Source organism: Eublepharis macularius, chromosome 19 (genome assembly GCF_028583425.1).
Source record: "Eublepharis macularius isolate TG4126 chromosome 19, MPM_Emac_v1.0, whole genome shotgun sequence".
Classification (NCBI taxonomy): Eukaryota; Metazoa; Chordata; class Lepidosauria; order Squamata; family Eublepharidae; genus Eublepharis; species Eublepharis macularius.
Window position 1 is genome coordinate 12889719 of NC_072808.1, and position 27364 is coordinate 12917082.

The 27364-nt window shown below is 46.5% G+C and overlaps 2 protein-coding genes across 2 annotated transcripts; both read left to right on the forward strand.

The window, feature by feature from the left end:
• The first annotated feature begins 187 nt into the window (after nucleotides 1-187).
• Nucleotides 188-12367, forward strand: LOC129346604 (hepatic lectin-like). The gene is made up of 6 exons (XM_055003947.1): nucleotides 188-308; nucleotides 2125-2223; nucleotides 4431-4505; nucleotides 6313-6464; nucleotides 8067-8179; nucleotides 10997-12367. Exons 1-6 carry the CDS (start codon nucleotides 266-268, stop codon nucleotides 11157-11159), a joined length of 645 nt encoding a protein of 214 aa, XP_054859922.1. The 5' UTR covers nucleotides 188-265; the 3' UTR covers nucleotides 11160-12367.
• Nucleotides 12368-16085: 3718 nt separating this feature from the next.
• LOC129345963 (hepatic lectin-like) lies at nucleotides 16086-27050 on the forward strand. Its single transcript, XM_055003198.1, has 6 exons — nucleotides 16086-16222; nucleotides 19906-20013; nucleotides 21233-21307; nucleotides 23319-23470; nucleotides 25646-25758; nucleotides 26571-27050. The coding sequence occupies exons 1-6, from the start codon at nucleotides 16180-16182 to the stop codon at nucleotides 26731-26733; spliced, it is 654 nt and encodes a 217-aa protein (XP_054859173.1). The 5' UTR covers nucleotides 16086-16179; the 3' UTR covers nucleotides 26734-27050.
• Nucleotides 27051-27364: the final 314 nt, after the last annotated feature.

Genomic DNA, 27364 nt, shown 5'->3' on the forward strand with positions numbered 1-27364 from the left:
CAGTAGACGCTTGAACGGATACCAAAATGTTCCTAACTGAATGTCTCCAAAGTTCTTGCTGGCCCAGAGTCTCTCCGATGAGCATCAATCCAAAAACAGTTGGCTTCATGGCAGGAGAATGGGGCGTGGTCTGTTCCCTTGCCACAGCAAGTTATAAATTAACCTTTCATGGAAACGCCTGGTCAACAGCAAAGTCCCATCTTCAGAAAATCCCGATCTTTACAAAAAAGACTTACAGCCACTTCTCTGTGCCTCGGGCTCGAAGATGGATGAAGAGAAGGATCAAGATAATTTTAAGACTTACACAGGTAAAGATGTACTATCATTTGGAAGGCCTCAGTGGAAAACGAGGGGTTTCAGAGCCATTTTGAAATGTATTGGTGTTGGATGCATGTAAAGAAATGCCATTTCAAATTGAGATGTAAATTTGGTACTAGTCTAGCATCATGGTGGAACTAGTGAGATTAAAAAGGTGAACTGACTTAAGATAGTCTTGATCTAAATCTTTAACCTTGAATCTTTAAGACACTGATCACCCAGCTGAGGTCATTTGATTTTATTCTATCTGTTGCTTCTAATTTTGTGACATTTTTCAAACTACACCTCACCAATTTTCTGCTATCCCCTGAAAGATTTCTGGTTAATCCTCCAGGTGCCACAAGGCTCTTGGTCATTTTTCAGCCACCTAGAAGAGCCCTGTAGCACAGAGTGGTAAGCTGCAGTACTGCAGTCCAAGCTCTGCTCACAACCTGCTCACGATCCCGGCAGAAGGTGGGTTCAGGTAGCCGGCTCAAGGTTGACTCAGCCTTCCATTTTTCCGAGGTCGGTAAAATGAATACCCAGTTTCCTGAGGGTAAAGTGTAGATGACTGGGGAAGGCAATGGCAAACCACCCCGTAAAAAGTCTGCCAAGAAAATGTCGTGATGTGACGCCTATAGGTCAGTAATGACTCGGCGCTTGCACAGGGGACTACCTTTACTTTTTTTACACATACTAATTGGAAAGCAACAGTTCGAACTGCAGAGTTGAACCCATCTGAACACATTGATTTCAATGGACTGAGATTGTCCACCTCTGCTTGGGAGTGCACTATAATGTGGAACTAAGCGGGACTTTTCTGTCAATAAATAAGAATACAATCTGGCTGCAATAAGCCTGGGCATGGAGTTACGTTTGCTCTGTGTTGGAAGGAAACAGATCTGATCGTTTCCAGTAGTGGCAATGCTTGTGTGACCCCCTCTATGCATGAGGTCCAAGCCTTGCCCTACTGCATACTCACCCCAATTAAAACAGGCCCAGTCTGTAGATCTCTTTTGTACATATACAAAAGTTCGTAGATTTTTTTCAAACTTTTCACACAAAGGTTATTAACCAGTGATGAGTGTACCGTAATTTGAACTTGGCTGAAAGCACTTTTTTCCCACTGAAAACTGCGAGCACGTGGCCTGATCCAGACCATCTTGGGCATTCCAGGATGTCTAAGGGCTTCAGTGAAAGAATTGAGGCCATGCTCAGATGTCTCCCACCAATGGTGGCCTTCACATCGGCTGGATTGTGTCCGAATGATGTTTTGTTATTGCCTCCCATCAGGGCTTTTTTCTGGGAAAAGAGGTGGTGGAACTCAGTGGGTTGCCCTCGGAGAAAATGGTCACATGGCTGGTGGCCCCGCCCCCTGATCTCCAGACAGAGGGGAGTTTAGATTGCCCTCCATGCTGCTCAGTTCCCCTCTGTCTGGAGATCAGGGGGCGGGGCCACCAGCCATGTGACCATTTTCAAGAGGTTCCGGAACTCCGTTCCACCGCGTTCCTGCTGAAAAAAAGCCCTGCCTCCCATTATAATGATCATTTAACTCAAATGGAAAAGTAAGCTCGACAGCAGCCGTTTCCACACGACTGACCTGCCTGCGGAACATCGCACGAAAGACCCGGAAGACAGCGTCTTCTTGCATGAAATCACGCCAAGAAGACGTGATTTAGCACAAAACTCCCGGATAACAGCGTCTTCCTGGTGCGATTTCATGCGAGAAGACGCTGTCTTCCCCGCGATGTTCCACAGGCAGGAAAGTCATGTGGAAACAGCCAGTGTGTGAACCACAACCCTCCTGCTCTCCTCTTTCATTGAAAGGAAGAAGTACCCTTCAGAGGCCTTTATACCTCATCTACATCCTGCTGGCAGTCTCCTACTTGCTCGTTGTCATTGGCTTCGCGGTGACCCTCTCCAAAGGTAAGTTTCCCCCTCCCTCTAAATTACTGGACCTGTAAGAAAGGGGATTCCTGGAGCTGCGGCACAGGAGAGGTACATGGTTACCAGTTTGGTTTAGCTAATCACCTACTCCGAGTCTCTCTACACGAGATATCTTACACAAGGCTGCTCAAGTGTAGGGAGATGCATTGTGAGCCAGGAAGCATAGTTTAAATAGACAGAGGTGAAGGCTGTCAATTTCACCTCTCTGCACAGAGCAGGCAGAGATCACTCCACAGAGGGTTTGTTAATTTCATCTTCGCCACCCCAAATGCTCTGTCAATTTCACCTCCCCTTTGGAGAGGCAAAGATGAAATTAACAAACCCTCTGAGGAGAGATCTCTGCCCTTCTGTGTAGAGCGGTGAAATTGTCTTTTTAAACTACACTTCCTGGCTAACATTGCAACTATACATGGGTACGATCCAAAAAATAATCCCGATTTAGCTCATCGTGATTCCCTGGCGGCGCTGAACCCAGGTACCAGAACCTCACCGATCAAGTCCCGTTTCCGATACAGAATCGGGAATTGGGAAGACCGATGCGGGAGGGCGCCCCGCAGTTTCCAGCGGTAAAGGAATGGTGGGTGAGGAGGATGGTGGCCGCCGGGCCCGGCAGGCCCGTGGAGGCAGCGGCGAGCCGCCTCCCCTCAGGGGGCGGGGGGGGTCTGTCCCCACGGGAGTGTGCCGGTACTGTCACGGGGGGGGGGGAACCAGAGGAGATAGCTCCCTATTCCCTAATTCCCTATCTGCTGAAGCCCAAAGCTAAAGCTCCCTCTCTCTCTCTCTTGCGCTTTCTCTCTCCAAAAGCAGCAAGCGAGAGCTCGCCTCTGTCCCACTCCACCCGCGAGCGGAAAGTGAAACTTGGTTGCGCAGCACATGGCTACTTATAAAGCCTGGGTCTGCTACGCAGGAGGGCTGTGTTTGGCCGTAAGAGCTGCCTCTCAGGCTTTGCAGGGATGAGATTTGAGTGCCCATGGCTACAGAAGAACACCCCCTTCCCCCGCCCTCCCCTCTCTTCTCCCAAATGGACGAGACGGGCGCGCGCTTTTCTGGCTGCTCCGTGGTTGGAAGGAAGCCCTGCTGATCAAGGAAAGCTGGGCTTCCATTCGCGTTTCCAGGGCGACAGAAGGAGGGCAAACAGCTCCGGCATTCCCCAGGCTCCGTTTCCACGGGGCTCCGTTCCCTCGGGAACAGATGGCTGGCGCCAGACTGTCTGCAGACTGCAATCCCGAACGTAAACCGATCGATCCGATCGAGACCCGATAGAGCACCCCACCCGAGCACTGAAAAGGGAGCCGTGGATGGAACCGATCAGTCCGGTCCCGATGGCACAGACGCCAAAATCGGGGCAATTTTCAGTCTGTAATTCCGATCGTGCCCATGTCTAATTGCAACTCCCTGCACTTGAGCATCCTCATGTACGATGTTTCGTTTTGAGAGACTCGGAGCATCTCCTTACAAGTCAAATGACCTCTTGATCATCAGTAGGTTCCACATGGAGCTTTTTCTCTGCTTTGGCTCCCCAACTGCAATGTCTTGTTGATGTTGATTAGCACCCCACGTTGTCGTTGAGCTGTGCACCAGCTGTTGTTTCCCTGTCCCTGGTATGCTGTTTTCCAAACCTCCCTTTCTCTGATCTTTTTGGGAAGAGCGAGGTGCAGTTTATCCAGCATCCTGGATGGGAAGGTGAACAGTCACTCAGGGCCAAGCTACACGTGACGAATGACACTTGAATGGCAAGTGTATTTCTCCCTGTTCACTTGCCCTCCACTCAATCCACTTGCCGTTCAAGTGTCATTCGTCATGTGTAGCTTGGCCCTCAGATCTGCACCATTTCCCTCTCACAGCTGCCATTTGCCCCATTGTATCAACAGTGGTCTATTTCTAGGCTTTTCAAAAATCTATAATTGATAAAACTGGGGGGTTGGATGTTGCAAGTCCCTGAGCAAATCACTACGGAGTTGTAATGTTTGATGGCTCTAGAAGCGGGCAGAACGACTAGCAAAAACTTTCTCTTTGCTCCTGTCGTTGGACAATGCCTAAGCCACAGCTTAGATTTTACTAAAGAGTGAAAGCGTTTTTAGGGGGAAATGGGAGGTAAATTGGAAGGTAGCACTGCCCAATGGATTCAGGGGTCAGCCATCATGTCTCCTTCACACATATTTCTCTTTTGTCATTGACTATTCCAGCCACAACACTGTCATCACAACTGAGCGAAACACGCAACAAGATAAAAAATAACCCCTCTGGCCGTGATCTCAATTGTAAGTTGCTACATTCTACTTTACAGGCATTTGTGTCTCTGCTCTGGTCCCATAGATTGGGGTGGGGGGGTCAGAGAGAATGAGCTTATCTAACACAGCTTGGAGCTATTCAGCAGAGGGTGCAACTGTGCGTGTTTGGTGGGGGTTCTATGAATTTGTATCAGGCCCCGAGAAAATACACTTGGCGCCTCACTACAGGACTGTTCTTCTACCAGTCCTTCTTGGCAATTGTGCTCCCAGCCAAACTCTGAGTCAGTAATGATGCCGATCAGTGGCGGACCTACATTTTTGGGATCCTGAAGCTTGAAATGTTATGGGGGCCTCTTCTCAACCAGTAACAAAAGGGCAACATATAACAAGGTCCAAAGGGCCCTGCTGCCCTTGCAAGGACCTTGAGGCTCAAATGATGGAGAATGGGGTGGTGGGGTGGAGCCCTTGAAAATGGGCCAAACAGTGAGCCCCTTAGAACTCTTAAGCCATGCACCAATGAAGGACTTGAAGATCCAGGTGCCAAAATGTAGGCTATGAATAGATTCTCATAATTTTCGAAGAGTCCCGTAAATCCGTAACAAAAGCAACAAACCGTGACGTACAAACAAAATACAGACTTATAAGTCAATCACAAAACACTTGTATTATTTTTACCAAAAGCAAATTACCATTCAGTATTTCTTGGTACACACAGTCTTAATATAGACCCATACATAAAGTGCTAGTGGATCCTCAAATTGATGGTATAGTCTGTGAACAATTGGTATTCCTTAGGTACAATTGCAAAATATTTAGAACACAGTTCAAAAAAGTCCACAGATTAAACACTGAGTACAGGTCCAGGTGGCGTGCACACAGCCTTTTCTAGGAGTGGCAACCGACGTTTACAGGAGTGATACTTGAATGGAAGTTTATGAATCTTGGAATTTTTGTCAGTTGGAACACCATCTTTAATAAAGATCCAGAAACGGGACCCTCCAAACGAGCTGGTCGGCCTGTTAGTGGGTCTTCTCTGCTTGAGCCACCTGGACCTGTACTCAGTGTTTAATCTGTGGACTTTTTTGAATTGTGTTCTAAATATTTTGCAATTATACCTAACAAATACCAATTGTTCACAGACCATACCATCAATCTGAGTATATACTAGCACTTTATGTATGGATCCATATTAAGACTGTGAGTACCGAGAAATACTGAATGGTAATTTACTTTGGGTAATAATAATACAAGTGAAATCAAAAAGAGTCCAGTAGCACCTTTAAGACTAACCAATTTTATTGTAGCATAAGCTTTCGAGAATCAAGTTCTCTTCGTCAGATGCTTGGTACAGAAACTGGTCAAATATAGAAGAGGAGGGGGGAGGAGGGCAGGAGAGAGAAGATGCAGTTAAGGGGGGAAAGGGAGGGTGCAACCAAAACATTCCTTTGCTAGTAAATGTAAACATCTCCTTTTGGAGTGGAGATTAATTGGCTTGTGTGAGGCTTCAAAGGAGTTTGCCCTGTTGGTTTGTGGCAGCAAAACAACCAGACCATCCAATTCCAATGTAGTATAAGCCTTCGATAACCACAGCTCTCCCCGTCAGATGCATCTGACAAAGAGAAGTCTGATGGGGAGAACTAAACAGGATTAAATGCCATTAAACGGGATCGTGCCGAGAAATCGTGCTAGGAAGATGCTTTTATGTTGTGAGTTTCATGCAATCTTCCGGGCGTGTGACAAGGGCCCAGTTTAGACTTCCCACAGCACAAGGCATCTTGGGTCCTCCTAAATTTGCCAACCATTATATTGTGACAGCAGCCTCTTTTCCTTTCCTTAGTGTTCCCATGTGGCCCTGACAACGTACAGTGGGAATACTTCAACGGGAAGTGTTATTTCTTCTCCTTACAAGCAGTTCCCTGGCAGCAGGCCAAGACAAAATGTGAAGAGCAGCATGCAAGACTGGTCGTCATTGATGGTTTTCCCAAGCAGGTAATGAGATGGGGATGAGACCATCCAAGCTGGGCAGGAATAACTGAAGCCAAAGGGCAATTTGCCTCTTGCTAAGACCAAGAAGAGCCCCGTGACACAGAGTGGCAAACTGTAGTACTGCAGTCCAAGCTCTGCTCACAACCTGAGTTCGATCCTGGAGGAAGCTGGGTTCAGGTAGCCGGCTCCAGGTTGACTCAGCCTTCCATCCTTCTGAGGTTGGTAAAATGAGTACCCAGTTTCCTGGGGGTAAAGTGTAAATGACTGGGGAAGGCAATGGCAAACCGCCCCATAAAAAGTCTGCCAAGAAAATGTCATGATACGACATCCACCATGGGTCAGTAATGACTCAGTGCTTGCGCAGGGGGCTACCTTTACCTTTAGCTTAAGACCAAGTACCAATTGCCCATGGGAATGTAGCTGAACGGCAGCCTTCCCTCTATTATCAACAGGCCAAGAAATGCAAAAGAAGCGTAGTTGCCCATGATGAAATTTCATCTGCTCCCCTGAATCTTTCAGAGCTTCCATGCACTGTCTTTGGTTGGCAGTTCCAAGATAGTTCCAGGGAAGATCTGTCCAGCATGTAGCCCCTGAGACAGACTGGGCATTTAACTTACAGGGAAATTTCCCAGTGGTTCCCAGAAGCGAGCCAGCATAACTAACCTCTAGCAACTCTGCCAGAGCCTTGGGGGCCAATTGGCTTAGAAACTCCATCGGGGAGGGAAATGGGTGTCAGTTCACCACCTGTCTTTTCCCGCAGTGCTGCCAGTTTTCAGGAGGATTACAAACAAAAGGGACCGTGGTGTAAAGTTACAAAGAGAAGAAAACACGACATTTTCTTCCGTTTGTAAGTTTTCAGGAGGAAGCCATGGGCCCCATCGTTTGGACCACTGACCTGCGTGGCCCCTGCAGTGCCGCTCAGCTTGGCTTGCTCCAGACCATTTTCACTTCCTAAATCCACTCCTGTACAGCAAAGAAGAACTAAAGGCGTTCACAGCTCAGCTTTCTGCTTTTTCACATTGGAAGAAGCGGCCAGGATAGTTCTGTAATGTTTTTTTTTTCCAGTTGCAAAGCCCCCACCAGGGGTATTCCAAATAGGATCATCAAGAGGACCATGTTTGGTCCACCAGTTTATTAGCTGCAGAACCCTATGCCCCGTGGCACATAGGTAAAGTGTAGATGACTGGGGAAGGTAATGGCCAACCAAAAAGTCTGCCAAGAAAACATCATGATGAGACATCCCCCCGCCCCATGGGTCAGCAATGCACCTTTACCTTTTTACCTACCCTGGCCAGAAAAGTAAGGAGGTAAAAGAAAGGGGACAAAAAGGACACCAATCTGGGCCCCAGCAGAAAAGGCCCTGCTGCAAGTCCCTGATGATCTACTGTTCAAACGGCGGGGGTGCCAATAGACCTCTCACCTACCCCCGAAGTAGATCTGGATCATACTGTCATTCGTTTGCTTTTTGAATGTTCCGTTCATTTTAGCTCTAGCTGCCTCCTCTTTCTCCCAGAGGCAAGCAAGATATCCCCCAGTGTTCCCACGCTGAGCCAGCCACACAAATCCACGTGCCATCAGCCACCCTTCTCTGATCTCCCCTTGCAGAATTTCATACAGACCCGAACCAGGAATTTCCGTTTTTGGATCGGACTCCACGATTTGCACACAGAAGGAGAATGGAAATGGGTGGATGGCAGCGACTACAATACTGGTTTCAAGTAAGACGTGCTGCACAACCACCTCTGCGATATTTTGGGGTGCCTGAACCTAGCTGTACTGTGATTTTCTCCCACCCAGGAATGAAACAGTTCATTAGTGTGGGTGTGGGTGTAGCAGCAGCTCCATCAACAATATGTGCAAATCCCAGTCTTAAGAGGGTGAATTCTATGGTATTACATGCCCCCTAGGTCCCTCCCCTCCCCTCCCTTCCGCAGTCTTTGCCTCCAAATCCAGGAATTTCACAACCCACAGTTGGCAATGCTAAGCTGTTTGTAATGTTTACATCTCACAACTCAAGTTGTTTCATCTGTTCTTTCAGGGTTTCATCTCAAAGGAGAAAAAAAAGTAGTAAGGGATTTTAATATCTAGTTTATGAATGCAAAATGGGGGGTAGTGGTGTCCTTTTTTAAAAAAAAACTATTAAACAAATCTGCTTCTTTACATTTCTGTTCATTCTATATTACTAGGGACTTATATTCATCTTTTTTAATTCAAGGAGGACAGAAGGCTTCCTTTCCATCTAAGGACTTACATTCCTCCAGGGTTGCCGGTCCTCCACGGTTGCCGGTCCCCTTACATTCCTTCAGGGTTGCCGGTCCCCTTACGTTCCTCCACGGTTGCCGGTCCCCTTACATTCCTCCAGCGTTGCCGGTCCCCTTACATTCCTCCAGGGTTGCCGGTCCCCTTACATTCCTCCAGGGTTGCCGGTCCCTTTACGTTCCTCCAGGGTTTCCAGTCCCCTTACGTTCCTCCAGGGTTGCCGGTCCCCTGCCGGTCCTCCACGGTTGCCGGTCCCCTGCCGGTCCTCCAGGGTTGCCGATCCCCTTACATTCCTGCAGGGTTGCCGGTCCCCTGCCAGACCTCCACGGTTGCCGGTCCCCTGACGTTCCTCCAGGGTTGCCGGTCCTCTGCCAGTCCTCCAGGGTTGCTGGTCCCCTTACATTCCTTCAGGGTTGCTGGTACCCTGCCGTTCCTCCAGGGTTGTCGGTCCCCTTACATTCCTCCAGGGTTGCCGGTCCTCTGCCAGTCCTCCAGGGTTGCCGGTCCCCTTACATTCCTCCAGGGTTGCCGGTCCTCTGCCAGTCCTCCAGGGTTGCCGGTCCCCTTACATTCCTCCAGGGTTGCCGGTCCCCTGCCAGACCTCCACGGTTGCCGGTCCCCTGACGTTCCTCCAGGGTTGCCGGTCCTCTGCCAGTCCTCCAGGGTTGCTGGTCCCCTTACATTCCTTCAGGGTTGCTGGTACCCTGCCGTTCCTCCAGGGTTGTCGGTCCCCTTACATTCCTCCAGGGTTGCCGGTCCTCTGCCAGTCCTCCAGGGTTGCCGGTCCCCTTACATTCCTTCAGGATTGCCGGTCCCCTGACATTCCTCCAGGGTTGCCGGTCCTCTGCCAGTCCTCCAGGGTTGCTGGTCCCCTTACATTCCTTCAGGATTGCCGGTCCCCTGACATTCCTCCAGGGTTGCCGGTCCTCTGCCAGTCCTCCAGGGTTGCCGGTCCCCTTACATTCCTTCAGGATTGCCGGTCCCCTGACATTCCTCCAGGGTTGCCGGTCCTCTGCCAGTCCTCCAGGGTTGCTGGTCCCCTTACATCCCTTCAGGATTGCCGGTCCCCTGACATTCCTCCAGGGTTGCCGGTCCTCTGCCAGTCCTCCAGGGTTGCCGGTCCCCTTACATTCCTTCAGGATTGCCGGTCCCCTGACATTCCTCCAGGGTTGCCGGTCCTCTGCCAGTCCTCCAGGGTTGCTGGTCCCCTTACATTCCTTCAGGATTGCCGGTCCCCTGACATTCCTCCAGGGTTGCCGGTCCTCTGCCAGTCCTCCAGGGTTGCTGGTCCCCTTACATTCCTTCAGGGTTGCTGGTACCCTGCCGTTCCTCCAGGGTTGTCGGTCCCCTTACATTCCTCCAGGGTTGCCGGTCCTCTGCCAGTCCTCCAGGGTTGCCGGTCCCCTTACATTCCTTCAGGATTGCCGGTCCCCTGACATTCCTCCAGGGTTGCTGGTCCTCTGCCAGTCCTCCAGGGTTGCCGGTCCCCTTACATTCCTTCAGGATTGCCGGTCCCCTGACATTCCTCCAGGGTTGCTGGTCCTCTGCCAGTCCTCCAGGGTTGCTGGTCCCCTTACATTCCTTCAGGGTTGCCGGTCCCCAGATCCCCCTTCCCTATCTCTACCTCCCACAACCACTTGCATGGCTGGCAGGATGGGGAAAGGGCAGGGGAACAGGCCTCCAGGGGCATGCTTCCAGCGTGGTGCAATGTTGTTCCCAGGAGTAGACCCAGAGGAGTTAACCATATTAGCCTGTAGTTGCAAAATAGTAAAGAGTCCATTCCCACATTTAAGACTAACCGACTTTATTTTAGCATAAGTTTTCAAGAACCACAGCTCTCTTTGTCATATGCATCTTAAAGGTTAGGTTAGTCTTAAAGGTGCAAATGGACTCTTTATTATTCCCAGGAGTGATGTCCTTGCACAGGCCCTGGGAGAGCTCCCATGCTTTGCGCTGGGCTGATTTGGGCCCCAGATGGGCGGATTCTCTAAGAATTGGCCTGTGGGAAGCTCAGGACCTCTCCCAGGGCCTGCACAAGGACATCACTCCTAGGAATGATGTTGTCAGACTGCGCCAGAAGTACGGATGTGCTTCATGCGTGATGACGTTCAGAAGGTGAGTGCTGCTCCCCTCCGCCAGGAGGGTAACGGGACCTGGCAATTCCACCAGTTTTGGAAACAGCCTGCCTGGGCTTCTTGGAGCGTACACAAATAAGTTCCCTTTATTCTGGGGAAAAAATGTGTTTATATAAAAACACAACTCTGCTTTGATCTCAGGTACTGGAAGCAGGGAGAACCCAACAGTTACCGGAGTCAGGACGAGGACTGTGGCCAAGTCTGGATCAACGGGGAATGGGACGATTACACCTGCAACTCTAATTCTTTGTTTATCTGTGAGAGGCCCATGCCAAGCACCCCTCCGACATCCAAAGGGAAGTGACCTCCTTCTGCCATTTATCCCCAAGGAAGGAAGAGGAGGGGAGGGTGGAACGGTCCAGTGGGAAAAGAAATTTTATTTCACTTAGTAGTTGCTGGTGAGCAATCATCTTGCTGTGCAGTAGAAGAGCAAGATTTGAGTCAATAGTACCTTAAAGACCGATTAGATTTCGACTGCTGTCTCAAGGCCAAGCTACCAGTGACGAATGACACTTGAATGGCAAGTGAACAGACTTACATGGCATTCCTCGTGCAAGTGAACATGGAGGAATGCATGAGAGTCTGTTCACTTGCCGTTCAAGTGTCATTCGTCACTTGTAGCTTGGCCCAAAGAGGTCCTGTAAGAGAACCAAAAGGAAGCTTGCAGTTAACAAAAGCATGCTAGACAATCTGGCTTTTAAACTCAATAAAACCCATCTGTACATATTTTAAAAGGATCTGGTTGTATTATAGCCTCTGAGAAATGGCCTATATTAGCATTCAGTTACAGGCATATGAACCAAGCCTTTGCTACATCCTCTTCCACTTCTGACTGCAGTATAAGTACTCTATTTCTTATTTTATTTTATTTTTTTGACGAAGGGAGCTCTTTGACCCTCGAAAGCTTATACTCTGGAAATCTTGCTCTTTTAGGGGCTACTGACTCACATCTTGCTCTTCTACGGCTAACATTTTTCCTGATCTTCTTTGATTCTGCATGGGTGGAAACACCTTTTCTGAATTTTCCCTGAAACATCAGGAAAGCAAGGCCAATTGTTAAGGAGGGCAAACTCCCCCAAGAGGCCAGTGAAAAAAGAACAACCTCTAAAAAATTTTGTACGTTTTAGTTTTCTTGAAACAGTTTAACTTTGTAAAATTTGATAGTTGAGGGAAATTGTGATGGAAATTTTGATGACGGTATGCTGTTCTTTGGAAGCTGGAAAATGAGATCTCACTTTATGAAGAATTATTTCTTGCAATGTAATAGCACTGGTATCTAACTACCTTACAGGGCTGTTGTAAGGATAATTGAGATAACGTACGGGAAGAGCTTTGGATAATTTGAAAAACACACACATGCTTTTGTGCTTTTGCTACTATAACTTTATAATTAAAATGTGTCCCAAATTTGTATTTGCACACAAGAGATAATACCCACAGCAGAGAAATGCCAGAGAAATGCCAGATGGAGAAGCTATGTCTATTGTAGCAAAAAAAATAAACCAAATTTTAAAAAAATTAAAGCACAAGCGTTTTTTTTTTTATTTTTCAAACTACAAAACACTACACAGCACTACACAAGACTATCACAAGGAAAGGGGAAAGGGAAGGGACAAAGGGGATGGAAAAAGAAAAGGGGGGGGATGACCTACAAACACTAAACACTAAACACTACACTTCAATGTTTTCCCTTCATACTGTCATAATACAAAAATAGCTCCATAGGATAATGATGGAGTGGTTAATCATACAGAGAATAGGCATTTCAAATTCTGATTAAACTTTCCTCCCCCTTCTAGGTCCCGGACGCAATTCTCTCTGTGCAACCGCTGTTGCGGTGCTCTCCTCCTCCTCCCCCCCTCCGGCTTCTCCTTTTCTTCGTTCTCGGTGCAGCAGAATTCCGGGTTTTTCTCCTCAAAATCCTTTAGTTGATCTTCTGATAATATCTTATAGGCCTGATCTTTATATCTAAACCATATTCCTTCCGGGAATAACCATTTGTACTTTATTCCATGGTCCCTCAGAAGAGCTGCAAACTTTTTATACTTAAAACGTCTTTTCCGGACTAGAAATGGAACGTCCTTCAAAATCTTGACTTTCAAACCCATAAAGTCCAAATCCGCATTGTATGAGTTATATAGGATGGTGTCCCGAATCTTTTTAAATGAAAAGTCAATAATGATCTCACGAGGCAACTGTCGCTTTGTTGCATATTTTGAAGAAGCCCGATGGACCTCCAAAATGGCGCTTTTAACCTCTTCTTTAGTCGTCCTCGCGGGTATCGCCAATATTAAAGCACAAGCGTTTGTGGACTCGAACTCATTTCTTCAGAGGCAGTTCAGTGGCTCATAGACAAGCAGACTTTTTCTGTAGGAGGTATTCAAATTATGGCAGAGCATCAAAGGCATGTTCAGCATGAAATGGTGTAAATCAAAAAGATACAGACAAGAATTCAGAAGATCTGTGATGGGCCATTTCTCTAGTTTAGCAGAGCAAGTTAACAGGTTTTACTAAGATCTCTCTGGGCTCATTCATCTTTAGGTTACAGTTGATAATTTAGGGGTGCAGAAAGCCATTAGCTTCCACCTTTCCCCAGACACGAGACACCACAGTCTCCCACCAATGGATTTCTGCCAGTGCACTTCTCTGAAGGCAAAATCCTATATCCACTCCTTTACTGTTTTCACCAGTTCTCGCTCAAAAAGCAGACATTGAGAGCCAAGCTACAAGTGACGAATGACACTTGCATGGCAAGTGAACAGACTGCCATGTATTCCTCCCTGTTCACTTGCCATTCACTTGATCAAATAGTCATCAAGTGGAGCGCAAGTGAATGGCAAGTAAATGGCTCTGAGACTTTTGAAATCTCCTGGGACAGGACCTGTCCCTAGAAATGTAAGTCCTGTTTAACCTTCTCTTTCAGCCACTTGATCAAGTGGAGAGCAAGTGAATGGTGAGTGAACAGGGAGGAATACACGTGGGCCAAGCTACAACTGACGAATGACACTTGAATGGCAAGTGTATTTCTCCCTGTTCACTTGCCCCCCACTCGATCCACTTGCCATTCAAGTGTCAATCATCACTTGTAGCTTGGCCCCGTGAGACTGTTCACTTGCCAGGCAAGTGTAATTAGTCACGTGTAGCTTGGCTCTTTCTCTCACCCCCTTCCCATCTGGCTTCATCAGCCGCTCCATGGAGCCCAAGTGGTTGCAGGATACTCGGCTCACACACCCAACAGCACTAAAGGGAACTGATGTTCTGTTTTTGTTTTTCTGAAAGGGCAGGACTTTTGTCCATTAGTCCCAGTAAGGTTTAAGCTGCTTTTTCCCAGTCCTCGGTCCACTTTGAGTCCTAGGGCCAAGCTACAAGTGACAAATGACACTTGAATGGCAAGTGGATTGAGTGGAGGGCAAGTGAACAGGGAAAAATACACTTGCTGTTCAAGTGTCATTCGTCACTTGTAGCTTGGCCCTCAGACCTACACTGTAACCATTACACCACACTGATTACTTAAATCAATGACATGATTATTTTTTAACATTCAACTTATATACCACCCTTCAGGACAACTTAACGCCCGCTCAGAGTGGTTTACAAAGTGTTTTATTATTATCACCACAACAAGCATGAATGAAGGAAGAGAGGCTTAGGGAAGAGACCCTAAGGGAGCAGGCATCCTGGAAGCTTGCCCGATTTGAATGAGGCCAGGGCCTTCCTTTATAGGTAAAATGTGCCCTGAGGTGGGAGAACCCACTTAGCCGTCAGAACAAAGTCTCCAATAGTCAGTTCCTGGGTTTGACAAAAGATTTGATTGCTGTGATGGGTAGCTGCCAGGGCGTGTGAATACAAATGTAAAACTAGTTCTAGCACGGCACAAAAAGGATAGTTTGCTGATGAAGTCCACCGACGCTGAGTTAAGTACTTTAGGTGGGGAATGCACTGTCCCAGGAACAGCTGTCTATACTTATGACCGTCATTTGATTAGCTCCTCAATCACGGACAGGGGATCTCATCACGGAAGGAGAGAAAGGAATGTGCTAAGTGGGGATGACTCTGCGAGACCTTTGTGGCACTGTGCTCCTTGGGGGCCAGAGGGACTTCTCAATCACCCCTCATTCCATGCATGCCACATTCTCCCTGGCAGGACTTAGCACTGTTAGAGGCTCTCTGGTGGCAATACAGCAGCCATTTTAACTCCAGAGGCCTGAACATCTTTAATATCACAACAAGCAGCCATATAAAAACTGCTATTAAAATGGCAGAGGCTGGGCCAACCGCTTACAGCTGGATTCAAGTGGACGAATGGGGAATCGAACCTGGTTCTCCAGTTTAGAATCCCATGCTGTTAACCACTATACCAAACTGGCTCTCAGCTGATGTCCCTTTCCAGACTTATACCCGCTCAGCTGAACATCTACCCATGTGCATACAGATGAATGGCTCGACATGCAAACTGGAATTTGGAAATATAGCTTCCCCAAATGCAAGGAGAGAGCCCTACAAATGTTTTGGTGTGCACGCATGGGCAAACGAACACATTTAACACCCCCACACGCATTCACTCACCCTGGGTATCTTGGTTGGAAAGGGCTACTATCCTCGTGTTGGAAAACGTTTCACTATACAGCCACAAGAACCAGAAACAGGCTTTTTCACCATAAATGCTAATCTTCTCAAAGCTGATACCCTAGCCAAGACTCTACACCTATGTAAGTGTCTCTAAACGCAGGGTACTCGTAGTCCGGAAAACTGCACCATCCCAACTAATATTTACATGCTGCCTAAACCAACATAAACTATTGATTTCTACTCGGTTGACCTTCCACTGTTGGGATAGTTTTTGGCCAACCAACCTTTGGAAATACAAAAGAACACCTTGTTTAGGCCCCGCCCCCTATTCTTAAAGGCTCCACCCCTCACCCCTGCTACATGACTCCTGAGAAAGAAATAGACCGGAGTATACTTCTAAAATCTGCATCTGACAAAGAGAGTTGTGGTTCTCCAAAGCTTATGCTACAATAAAGTTGGTTAGTCTTCAAGGTGCTCCTGGACTCTACTCTTTTGCAACTACAGACTAACACAGCTAACTCCTCTGGAATTGCCTAAGAACTGTCTATGGTCCAGAGTTCATTGAGTGAGCTTTTAAAGGTAGCTCTAATCCAAAATTTGGTGGCCTGAGATCAGAGATGTGGGCTGTTCTTCCACAAGTTAAAAATTAACCTTTTTTGGGATACCCATTGTCAACCTCAAAGTCCCTACTTCAGAAACATCAAACCTGCACAAAAGACCTCTCAGGCCACCTCCCACCTTTTCCCCTCCTAAAGATGGATGAAGACAAGTTTCAAGATGACATCCGGACGTACAGAGGTAAGTTTTTCTTCCCCTGTAAGATGGTGGGTTGAATTGGTTTTTTTTAAGATGGGACATGGTCTAGGACGTTCAAACAGCCTATCTGTAAGCTATGCCAAGTGTCCACTGCGGTGCTGGCAGCTCTATGGGTTCTGTTCTGCTTAGACAGGGGTTAGCGTGTGAGCCTAAAACACAATCCACATAATATCTTTTATAAGGACCAACAGCATGGCACATAACAGCGTACTAGCTTTTGAGTTCTCCAGAATTGTTCATAAGGCCAAATGTAATAAAATAAAAGGGGAGAGCAAATTTTAAGCATATTTTTGAGATGTGGCCATAAAGACAACATATGGTATGAGTAACCCCATGGCGCAGAGTGGTAGGCTGCAGTACTGCAGCCCGAGCTCTGCTCACAACTCAAGTCACGACAACCTGAATTCGATCCTGGTGGAAGCTGGGTTCAGGTAGCCAGCTCCAGGTTGACTCAGCCTTCCATCCTTCTGAGGTCAGTAAAATGAGTACCCAGTTTCCTGGGGGTAAAGTGTAGATGACTGGGGAAGGCAATGGCAAACCATCCCATAAAAAGTCTGCCAAGAAAACATAATATGACATCCCCCCATGGGTCAGTAATGACTCGTTGCTTGCACAGCCTTGCAAACCTTTACCTTTTACCTTAAGCAAATATAGAAAGTGTAGTCAAACCACCATCTTTTGGAGAAAACCATCTGACCTCCAAGGAATTCAGAACAGCCAATAGGAGTTTCTTCCCCACCTCTATTTTTCATTGCATACATTTAATAAGTGCAAGGAAGGTTACCCCACTCCAGGCCTCCAAGCTAAAGCTGCATCAAGCCAGTTCAGTGGAGCCCAGCTGAGCATTGTAATTTGGTCATTGATCCCCATGCAAATTTGCCTGCACATAGCTGGCATAGTGCCGAAACCTGCTTCTACATGTGGTTCTCTCCTGCTGGTTACGCAGTCCACAATGAACGTAAACATACAAGGCCAAAGATCAAAATCACAGAGCCAGTTTTTGTGATTTATAACAACATTTGATTTATATACCACCCTTCAGGATGAATTAACACCCACTCATTGTGGTTTACAAAGTATGTCATTATCCCCACAACAAAACAAAGTTTGCCATGAAGACCTATTATGGTTGCCAACCATGGGATGAAAAATTCCTAGGGATTTGGGGGCGGAATCTTGGAGAGGGCAGAAATCTGATATAATGCCGTAGAACCCGCCATCCAAGGCAGCTTTTCCCCCCAGAGGAACTGAGCTCTGTAAACTGGATATCAGTTGCAATTTTGAAGAAGTGAGCTGTGGCTCATGAAAGCTCATGCCCTTCCGCAAATTTTGTTAGTCTTATAGGTGCTACTGGACTCTTGCTCTTTTCTACAGTTGCAATTTTGGGAGATTTCCAGGCCCCACCTGAAGGTCGGCGACTGTAAGCCCCACACTGAGCCGGCAAGATTCCCGCACTGTTCTTTTAGCTTCGGCTGTCTCATCTGTAACATACGAATAATGACGCAGACCTTACTATACAAAGTTTGTTTTAAGGACTGCCATCAGTCTAGCTGATAAATCAGAGAGCCGTTGTGAATTGTCCACATTTTGCTTTGGTTTTATCTCTCCTCTTCAGAGAGCTCTGGCTGTTCCACGGCTGATCTTAAAATAACACTCAACATTCTGATAACGCTGTCAGCGCGTTCCATGCCCTCAACATTCCGTATTCTTCGGCACAATTCTATGGTGCTCGGTCACTGTTGTTATCCCTTCTTTCCAAGTGGGGTGGCAGAAACTGAATGATGCTGGCTTGTTATCCTGATGGACACAGAGCTGGTGTCAGCACATGGCAAGGTGGAGCAGCTGCTGGGACCCGTGGTTTCTGGTGGGGCCCACTGCGGACTCCCTGCTTATGAATCTCCTCCAATGCCCGCGCTCACAGCCTTCTACTGCCTGCCTGTGAGTGTTTTGTTACATCTGTTCCCAACTGCATAGGCTGCCTAGCTCTTCTGGTGAAGGGCATGTGTCTGGTGCACAAAGCATCAGCATTTCTGGTGGCCATGGTAGGTGCCCACCAGCCAGTGGCATCGGGGAAAAGGGTGCAGACAATGGGGGCAGCTGTGACTGCAGGTGGTAGGAGAGCTCGCAAGTGGGCAAAGGAAGGATGCACAGGCCGTTGAGGGCATGTGGGTGGGAGGACAAGGAGGGGAACCAAGTAGCAGGCATAGGGGAGGCCCTGAGCACTCTCTGCCCAGGGCCCCCCCCAAAAAAACTGGAACCGCCCTATAACAACAACAACAGCTTTCAATTTATACATTGGCCTTTAGAACAATTTAATACCCACTCAAAGTGGTTTACAAAGTATGTCATAATTATCCTCACAACAATCGCCCTGTCAGGTGGGTGGGGCTGAGAGAGCTCTGAGAGAGCTGTGACTGACCCACGGTCACCCAATTGGCTTCAAGCAGAGGAGTGGGGGAATCAAACCCGGCTCTCCAGATTAGAGTCCTGCTGCTCTTAACCACTACACCAAACTGGCTCTTGTCCCCTAGAAGAACAAATTGCCAATTTGTCAAAAATAACAAAAACCTCAGAGTCAACAGAAAGCATTTTGAGACTTTTCAGTTCTTGTAACAATTTCTTATAAACTTCCTCAGTTCCCGATTCAGTGTGGATGTTAATTTCATCGCTAATTTTCTTTGTTCTTAGTTTGTCAAATGTCGGTATCGTTTTAGGCTGGGATCCAACCATCTACGGACTTTTCACAAGTTCCAACCCATTTCAGCAGCCCCTTCTGACCTTAGGAAAGACTGTTTGGAAAGCCCACATGGATCGGTGGGGAGGGGACGGAGTGAGAATGGAAGAAGGAATGAAATTGCCCATGGCCCTTGCTGGAACATTGCTTGCAAAAGACAGAGCAGAAGCCATTTCTGCCCTGGTCTCTCCTTATACTTGTTTCCCCCACCCCCAACCCACTTTGGTTCCACAACTTTCCTATGATCTGGGCCAATATTTCTTTGATTAAAATAAATCTGTTTTATTTTCTCTTATAAAAGAGAGAGAGAGAAGTGGGGATATTAAAAAGTCACACATTCTCAGAGGGAGTTTGTTTGGTTGCCAGGACAGGTTCTACCATCATTGAATCTAAACTTAATATACTAGAAATAAAACGGTCAGTGTACAGTATTTTTTAGCCTGTTGCACTAGGACCTGGGATATCTCTGGTTGAAATCCTCACTTTCCATGAAATTTACTGGGTGATCTTGGGCCAGCCACAGTCACTCAGCTTAACCTACCCTACAGGGCTGTTGTGAGGATCGGCCTAGAGGAGTGGACAACTGTGTATGCTGCTCAGAGCTCCTTGGAGGAATGTGCTAAATAAGTAAATATAATACTATGTACATGAGGCATACCCAAATAATAGTATCCACATATGATATCAGACCCTGCGGATCACAACACAGTCCAACACAGCACAATCAAACAAGAAGAACAAACAGCTGAAAGAGAGCAAGAACATTCTGTGACATCATGTCAGCTCAACCAATTGATGTCTCTCACCATGGCAAGTGCAATACATTATAGATCTGTACATTGGATAATTTTTGTCAAAGCACACATGGATTGGTACATGGATGGCTCCCAATAAGAATTCTTGCTATTTCTTTCTCCCCTTTCTTTTAAAGAAAGAAGTTGGCTCCAGTTCAGATCAAAGCCCTACTTCCATGTCTACGTGCTCTTGGCCGTCTCTTACCTGCTGATTCTCGTTTTCATCATTGTTGGACTTTCCAAAGGTATTTGCATATTATTCCCCACCACCACACTTTATCCAAAATGTTGCCTATGTAAAGGAAGAGATTCCGTTGTTTGGGACGCAGACTGTTATCAACATTATCAAAACCAAAGACTAAGAAAATTATAAAGACTATGTATCTGTTTAGAAAACCAAAACCATTAAAAATAGACCTCTCAAACCCTTTTTCTGCAGCCACTTACAGCCTTCTTAAAGAAGAAGAACTAACATCACCCTTGGAGATTTGGGGGAGGGACCAGCTGGACATTCACAAACACAATAACCGGCTAGCTAGAAAGTTGTGTTGCTTGGTATCCTGAAACTCACACCCTGAGATTAAAAAAACTCAGGCGCAAAGTGATACTGAGATAGAAATTTCAACATTTTACTTGGATTGGGGCCACAGCACTAGGTAGGATTGCCAACTTGATCTTGGGAAATTCCATGAGATTTGAGGGCGGTCCCTGGAGAGGGTGGAGTTTGGGGAGGGGTGCTCAGTGAGGCTATGATAGCATTCTAGGACTTCTACTTCTTCTAGTTTCTATGGTATATCATAGATCCCACCCACCAAAGCAGCCATAACCTTCAGGGGAACTGGCTTCTGTAGTTTGGAGACCTGGGCTCCTTCTGCACACATTGGATAATGCACTTTCAATGCTCTTTAGTGATCATTTGGAACAGGATTTTCATGTGTGAAACAAAAAATCGATATCCAAAGTATTGAAAGTGTGTGTGTGGAAACAGCCCAGTTGTAATTCTGGAAGAACTTTGGGCCCTTTCTTGAGTCTGATAACCCTAGAGCTAGGGAAAGGGTTTAAATTCCCTCTCCACAGATCTTTCCCAAATAGAAATAACTTCTGAGGGCTGCTTTAAGCTTCAGCAGGGGAAAAAAGACATGCACGGTGCAGGAATTTGTCCCCACTCCACCCCACGCCCAGCTGCTAGAGGAGGCATTTTGTATCAGGGAAACAGTGCTATGAGAAGAGCTAAACTCAAACTGCTCCCTCATCAATTTCACAATGCACACTGGACTGCCCCTTGCAGTTTTTAGGACAAAAGAAACGCCAGTCAATCCAATCACAGTACTCCAAAATCACACGGGGGTTGGTCCTCATTAGCAGAGTTGAAAAGTATTGGAGTTTGCCCTGAAATTTTAGGGTTTGACATTTTCATTTCGCTTGAAGTATTTTAACTCCCCTCTTTTGCGTTACCATTTTCAGTAACATCACTTTCATCAGAACTGAGTGAAATGAATGCGGAGATTCCAAAGCGACCCTCTGGACTTGATGATCAATGTAAGCCCCTGAATATTCGTCCTTATATTTTCATCGCTTCCAAATTACAGCATTTTTTTCAGAGCTTCCGAATGACATAGTGCTTTGGTCAATCCATTCCCAAATTTTTCTCATCCTCAAGAAGATCTTTATCAATGCTACTTTGCTCCAGTCATTTTGGAAAGAGTACTGTCTAGTATTTATTTAGATATCTATATAGAGCTTTCCTCCTCAAAAGCCAGTCACTCAAGCTGTAGGGTTATGAACTAACCACACACTCAACTTTAGAAATATGAGGCAAAGTTTCTTTCTTTCTTTCTTTCTTTCTTTCTTTCTTTCTTTCTTTCTTTCTTTCTTTCTTTCGTTCGTTCGTTCGTTCGTTCGTTCGATCGTTCGATCGTTCTAGGATTCCTTGATCTTTAACCAGACATCAGGGCCTCTTTTCCCGGGATCTTACAGTGTTTGCTGTGGATAACATAACAATAATAACAAACTTTGTAAACAGCTCTGAGTGGGTATTAAGTTGCCCTGAAGGGCAGTATAGAAATCTGATATTATTCTTATTCTTATTCTTATTCTTATTCTTATTCTTATTCTTATTCTTATTCTTATTCTTATTCTTATTCTTATTCTTATTCTTATTCTTATTCTATAACATATGGATGAGAACACAGGAGTCAACAGTAGCAAACACATTTCATTGTATTAACTTGATTAGCATTACATTTCATACCTTTCCACTCTAGCATATTAGGCGATCTTTGGACAAGAGACCAGAGCAAAACAAATAACAGAATATGAATAACCTTAAACAATCTTTCTGGCAGGAAAAACTGTCTTCTGTCAAGCTACCCTACCATGCGGAGATTTATGTTTCACCCCTTTACAAAATCCTACTCCAAGTCATGCTTTATTTTCATACTGTATCAGTCTGCCACCTTGTGGTGAACTCATTCAGTCTTCTTTCCATCACAGGCAAAATCTTTTTTCCCCTACTTCAGAGTTTAGGGCTTTTCAGATGTTACAATAACACATATCAGTAACCCACCAACTGTGTGTAATAGACATGTACATTAGCTGTGATTCTCCTGATATGTGAGGTTGCCATGTTGTGTGAACAGGGTAACGCACTGTTTTCTATGGTGTGCATGAAATAGCAGCCTGAACAGCCCGGACTACCTGGGTCAGCCCTGGTTAGTATTTGGATGGGAGACTTCCAAAGCAAGGTTGCCGTGCAGGGGAAGGCAATGGCAAACCACCTCTGCTCATCCCTTGCCTTGACAACCCCATGAAAATTAATAGGTAAGAGCGGCAGGACTGTAATCTGGAGAACCAGGTTTGATTCCCGACTACTTCACTTGTAGCCAGCTGTGTGACCTTGGGTCAGTCACAGCTCTCTCAGAGCTCTCTCCACCCCACCCACCTCACAACATGTTTGTTGTTGTGGTGATAATAATAACATACCTTGTAAACCACTCTGAGTGGGCGTTAAGTTGTCCTGAAGGGCAGTATATAAATCAAATACTGTTGTCATCGTTATAAGTTAGTTGCAACCTGACTCCACATACTTATTTTTATTATGTACCTAATGACCACTGGATGATTCAGGGCAAACTATTACACATACCAAGGCAATGCACACATGGTAAATATACATAACATAGTGTCTGCACGTACTAGCAAGATTGCAGGCAATACACACTCCCAATAGGTGTGGTTGGTGGCCTCCCGTTACATGTGACTGTAATGTCTAAAAAAGTCTTACATCTGTTCTGAGTACTGGCGACTTAACAAGATGCTGCCAGAAATATTTCAAGATGGCTCTGTTATCCGGCACACATCGTCCTCTGCTATTTCTCATGCTTGGCCCTGTTTGGACCCAGACTCTGTTCCCTCTCTTGTCATACCTTTGCAATTCTTCACTCCCCTTCCCTTGATGTGTGGCATCATTGACAGATCATCCTCCTGTGTTCTCAACAATCTCTAGCTTGTATTCCCAAGCTCTGACTCCCGTCTCCTCACTTTCACCCAGTGTTCCCCTGCGGGCCTGACACCAGACAGTGGGAGTATTTCAACGAGAAGTGTTACTACTTCTCCCTAGAAACTGCTCCTTGGACGCGAGCCAAGACTCGATGTGAAGAGAAACAGTCTCAGCTGGTCATCGTCAATAGTATGGCAGAACAGGTAAAAAGATGAGTGCGTCCGATGTGAGCAAAGCAGGCTACTGTGATTGAGTCAGGGATGCAATTTGCCAGTCACTTGGACGGAGGACCTTGGTCCTTTCTCCACCACCCATGGCACCAGGGGCACAACAGTTCATCTAGAGTTCTTTGACCCTTTCAGACTTAAATGTGTAGCATCACTGTCTTCTTAACCTTTTTACCAACTTGAGGCAAGAGCATGGTGATGCTAACCCGGTTACCTTTCCTTTCCCTAGAAAACCAGGGAGCTAGCCACTGTTTTTCTAATTGAGAAACACCAATCCAAGTTACCTTGAAATTTGACCTAATCAATTGCTATAAAGTCCTCGTGTCCTCCACTGCTCCCATTGACAGACTTGCTCTAAGAGTTCCATGCTCCAAACTTAATTCTCAAGCATCCAGAAACCTGATTCAGATTGGGGTCATGATACATATGGAGAGCGGCCTTAAGGCCCCCTCCCCCAGCCCTTTTTCTGAGCTGAAACAGCCTTGGGGAGCTGCTACTTGCCTCATTGGAGAAATCTGCATCCAAACCATCAATTAGCATAATCATAATCATTCATAATCGCAATCGCAATCGCAATCGCAATCCACATTCAATTTATATACCAACCTTCAGGACAACTTAACACCCACTCAGAGTGGCTTACAAAGTATGCTATTAGTATCCCCACAACAATCACCCTGTGAGGTGGGTGAGGCTGAGAGAGTTCTGAGAGAGCTGTGACTGACCCAAGGTCACCCAGCTAGCTTCAAGTGGAGGAGTGGGGAATCAAACCTGGCTCTCCAGATTACAGTCCTGCCGCTCTTAATTACTACACAAAACTGGCTGTCAGTACGATTCCCCAACAGGGCAAACAGCAGTTCCCTGGGGCCATTTCAGCTTGGGAAAATGCCACAGGGGGAAGACATAACAGCCCCCTCTCTCCACATGCCCCAGTCTCAATCTGAATCAGGACCCCATGTGCTGGGAATTAAGTTCTGAGCACAAAAGTTCCAATTCATGTGTGCTCACAGGACCCATGGTGGATATGTGTGCGATCCAAGGACTTTGCACTTTTGATTAGGTGTTGCCTCTGCTTAACTGGGTAGGGAATTTGCTAGTTCAGCACCGCTATCTCATGCTCTGTGTTGTGGTGGACATGCAAGAGGGCAATGGATGGGGATGGAGGAGGAGTAGGCAGGTGGGCCATGATGAAGAAAGGGGGCATGCAGGAGAAGAAGAAGTAAGCACTGAAACCAGTAGGCAGACTCATAGCCGCTGTAGAAATGTGAGCCAAAATATCTCTGTTAGCGAAACTCTAGACTCTCTAATTGCTCCTAGCCTAGATCCCATCTGATCTGCCCAGGAGATTTTATCATCTTTGAATCATCAGGATTTGTACCTAAGCCAAGAAGGAAAAGTAATCAGGATCCAAACCCAGGAGTGTCTGAATTGTGCTCCTCATGTAGCTCAGTCTCCAAAGGATCCTCATCAGAGGTCCGAGGCCAGTCAACAAAATCACACTCTGAACTTTTGAGACAATCCATGGCTCCTTTAAATTCAGGGCCATTTTGCTTGAAAGATGGGGTGCCAGAAGTCCTCGGGCCTTGCTAGGGGACATGAGTAGAGTTGCCAGCCTCCAGGTGGTAGCTGGAGATCTCCCAGAATTACAACCAATCTCCAGGCCACAGAGATCAGTTCCCCTGGAGAAAATGGCTGCTTTGGAGGGTGAACTCTATGGAATTAAATCCCATTGAGTCCCCTCTTTACCCTCTCCAGGCTACACTCCCAAAATATCCAGGAATTTCCAAGCCTGGGCCTGGTGAACTCAGTTAAGGTCGGAAGTTTGCTAGTGTTGCCAGCCTCCGGGTGGTGGCTGGAAATCTCCTAGAATTGCAACTGATCTCCAACCAACAGAGCCCCTGGAGAAAATGGCTGCTTTTGGAAGCTGGCTTCCATGGCATTATACACAGCTGAGGTCCCTCCCTTCTCTAAACCCCACCTTCTCCAGGCTCATCCCTCAAAATCTCCAGGAATTTTTCAACCCGGAGCTGGCAACCCTAACTGAGGAAATGCAAATATGAATGTGAAACAGTGTTGGTAACCAATCAGAACCTTTACACATGAAAACAGAAGTCAGCGTATCCTTTTGGCTGTATTTGTCTGGTCTTGCAGAATTTCCTTCAGAGCCGGACCAGAAATGAGCGCTATTGGATGGGACTGACGGACATGGATGCAGAAGGAGTGTGGAGATGGTTGGACGGCAGCGATTACACAAGAGGCTTCCAGTAAGCATTAAGCGGCTCTTGTAGGATTGACCAGCTGTGCCTAGGAAGGCTGAAGCATATTTAGAAGTAGGCTTTCTTTGTCCCCGTGTGGCTTCTCAAACTTGCATGTTCTCAGATTAAAAGCCCCTGTCATGGGTTACAACAAGCAGGTTACAACATCAACAATAGTATAATAAAAGGTAAAGCATAAATACTCATAATCAATAGGGATAAAATAGAAACGACCACAATACAAGAGATAAAGCCATAGTATCCAAGCTGTGGCATTCTTAATTTCACAAACAGTACACTCCAATACTGACATATCATGGGACACGACAAGGCAGGTTGACCAAGATTGAACTGGCAGGCCGGGGGGGGGGGGCAACAAAGGCCACAACAGGAAGGCTGGCCTGATAGTTTGCCTATGTCTCAAACACAGCCATAGGCCTGGTGGAACACCTCCATCTTACTGGCCCGGTGGAACTTTAACAAGTCCTGCAGGGACCTAGTCTTGACAAGGAGAGAGCAAGATGATGATGATGATGATGATGATGATGATGGCGACAATGATGACAATGACAACGATGACGATGGATGGCCAGCCAGATGCCGCTGCCGCCGCCACCACCATCATCAACATCAACATCATCATCAACATCAGCATCATCAACATCATCATCATCAACATCAACATCATCATCAACATCATCATCAACATCAACAACATCAACATCATCATCATCATCATCATCATCAACAACATCAACAACATCAACATCATCATCATCATTTTGCTTTTTTAAGGAACCCAAATCTTACTTTGATTTCAGGCACTGGAAGGCTGGAGAGCCCAATGACGATGCACGCAATGAGGACTGTGCCCATCTCTGGGGCAACGGTGAATGGAACGACGTCTACTGCACCTACCTCTGCTACTACATCTGTGAGAAGCCTTTGCCTGGCGCAGCCACAGCCCATCACAGGGGGGCCTAAACATCCCTTGCGATGCTCCCCGAGGCACAGAGTAAAGAAAGATCCAGTCTCCGCATCCCTGTAGGTTCTAATGCACACATGGGGGGAAGAACCCTTTGAGACGTAATTTTTAAAGCTTTTCATTTTGAAATGTGACCATTTTTGCAAATCGTTACGGACAAGGGGTTTTGGAAATCATTCCCGATTACCATATATATATCTGGTATTTAATTCTTTTGCAATTCTACAGCAAAATCTATTGAATGTATGGCTGGCTGCTGTTTCACACAGCTTGAAGTTTGGTTTACAGCTTGAATAAATTCCTCACTTTTCCTTTTCATGTTTTTGAATTTCGCATTTGAAGCAAACTAGTTGCTCCGTGGGTCCTTGAAGTTCTGCCTTATGCATTTAGTGCTCCAAAACATGCTCTGGTACATAGAATTTTGTCTCCATCTCCATTATAAGAAAGTGCTCGACAGGGCAATTATATTGAAAAAAATGACTTCTGAAAGGCCCAGGTTGAAACTTTGGTGTGGAGCCAACTATCTTCCAAATAGCTGGAACCTTCATCCAAATTAGGTAAAGGTAGTCCCCTGTGCAAGCACCAAGTCGTTACTGATCCACGGGGGGACGCCGCATCACAATGTTTTCG

Excerpts from the sequence above, each read along its gene's own strand:
- LOC129346604 (XM_055003947.1), top strand. The coding sequence starts at position 266 with ATGGATGAAGAGAAGGATCAAGATAATTTTAAGACTTACACAG. Across the intron at positions 2,224-4,430 it reads CGCGGTGACCCTCTCCAAAG|CCACAACACTGTCATCACAA; the intron begins GTAAGTTTCCCC and ends TGACTATTCCAG. Across the intron at positions 4,506-6,312 it reads CTCTGGCCGTGATCTCAATT|TGTTCCCATGTGGCCCTGAC; the intron begins GTAAGTTGCTAC and ends TCCTTTCCTTAG.
- LOC129345963 (XM_055003198.1), top strand. The coding sequence starts at position 16,180 with ATGGATGAAGACAAGTTTCAAGATGACATCCGGACGTACAGAG. Across the intron at positions 21,308-23,318 it reads CTCTGGACTTGATGATCAAT|TGTTCCCCTGCGGGCCTGAC; the intron begins GTAAGCCCCTGA and ends ACTTTCACCCAG. Across the intron at positions 25,759-26,570 it reads GATTACACAAGAGGCTTCCA|GCACTGGAAGGCTGGAGAGC; the intron begins GTAAGCATTAAG and ends CTTTGATTTCAG.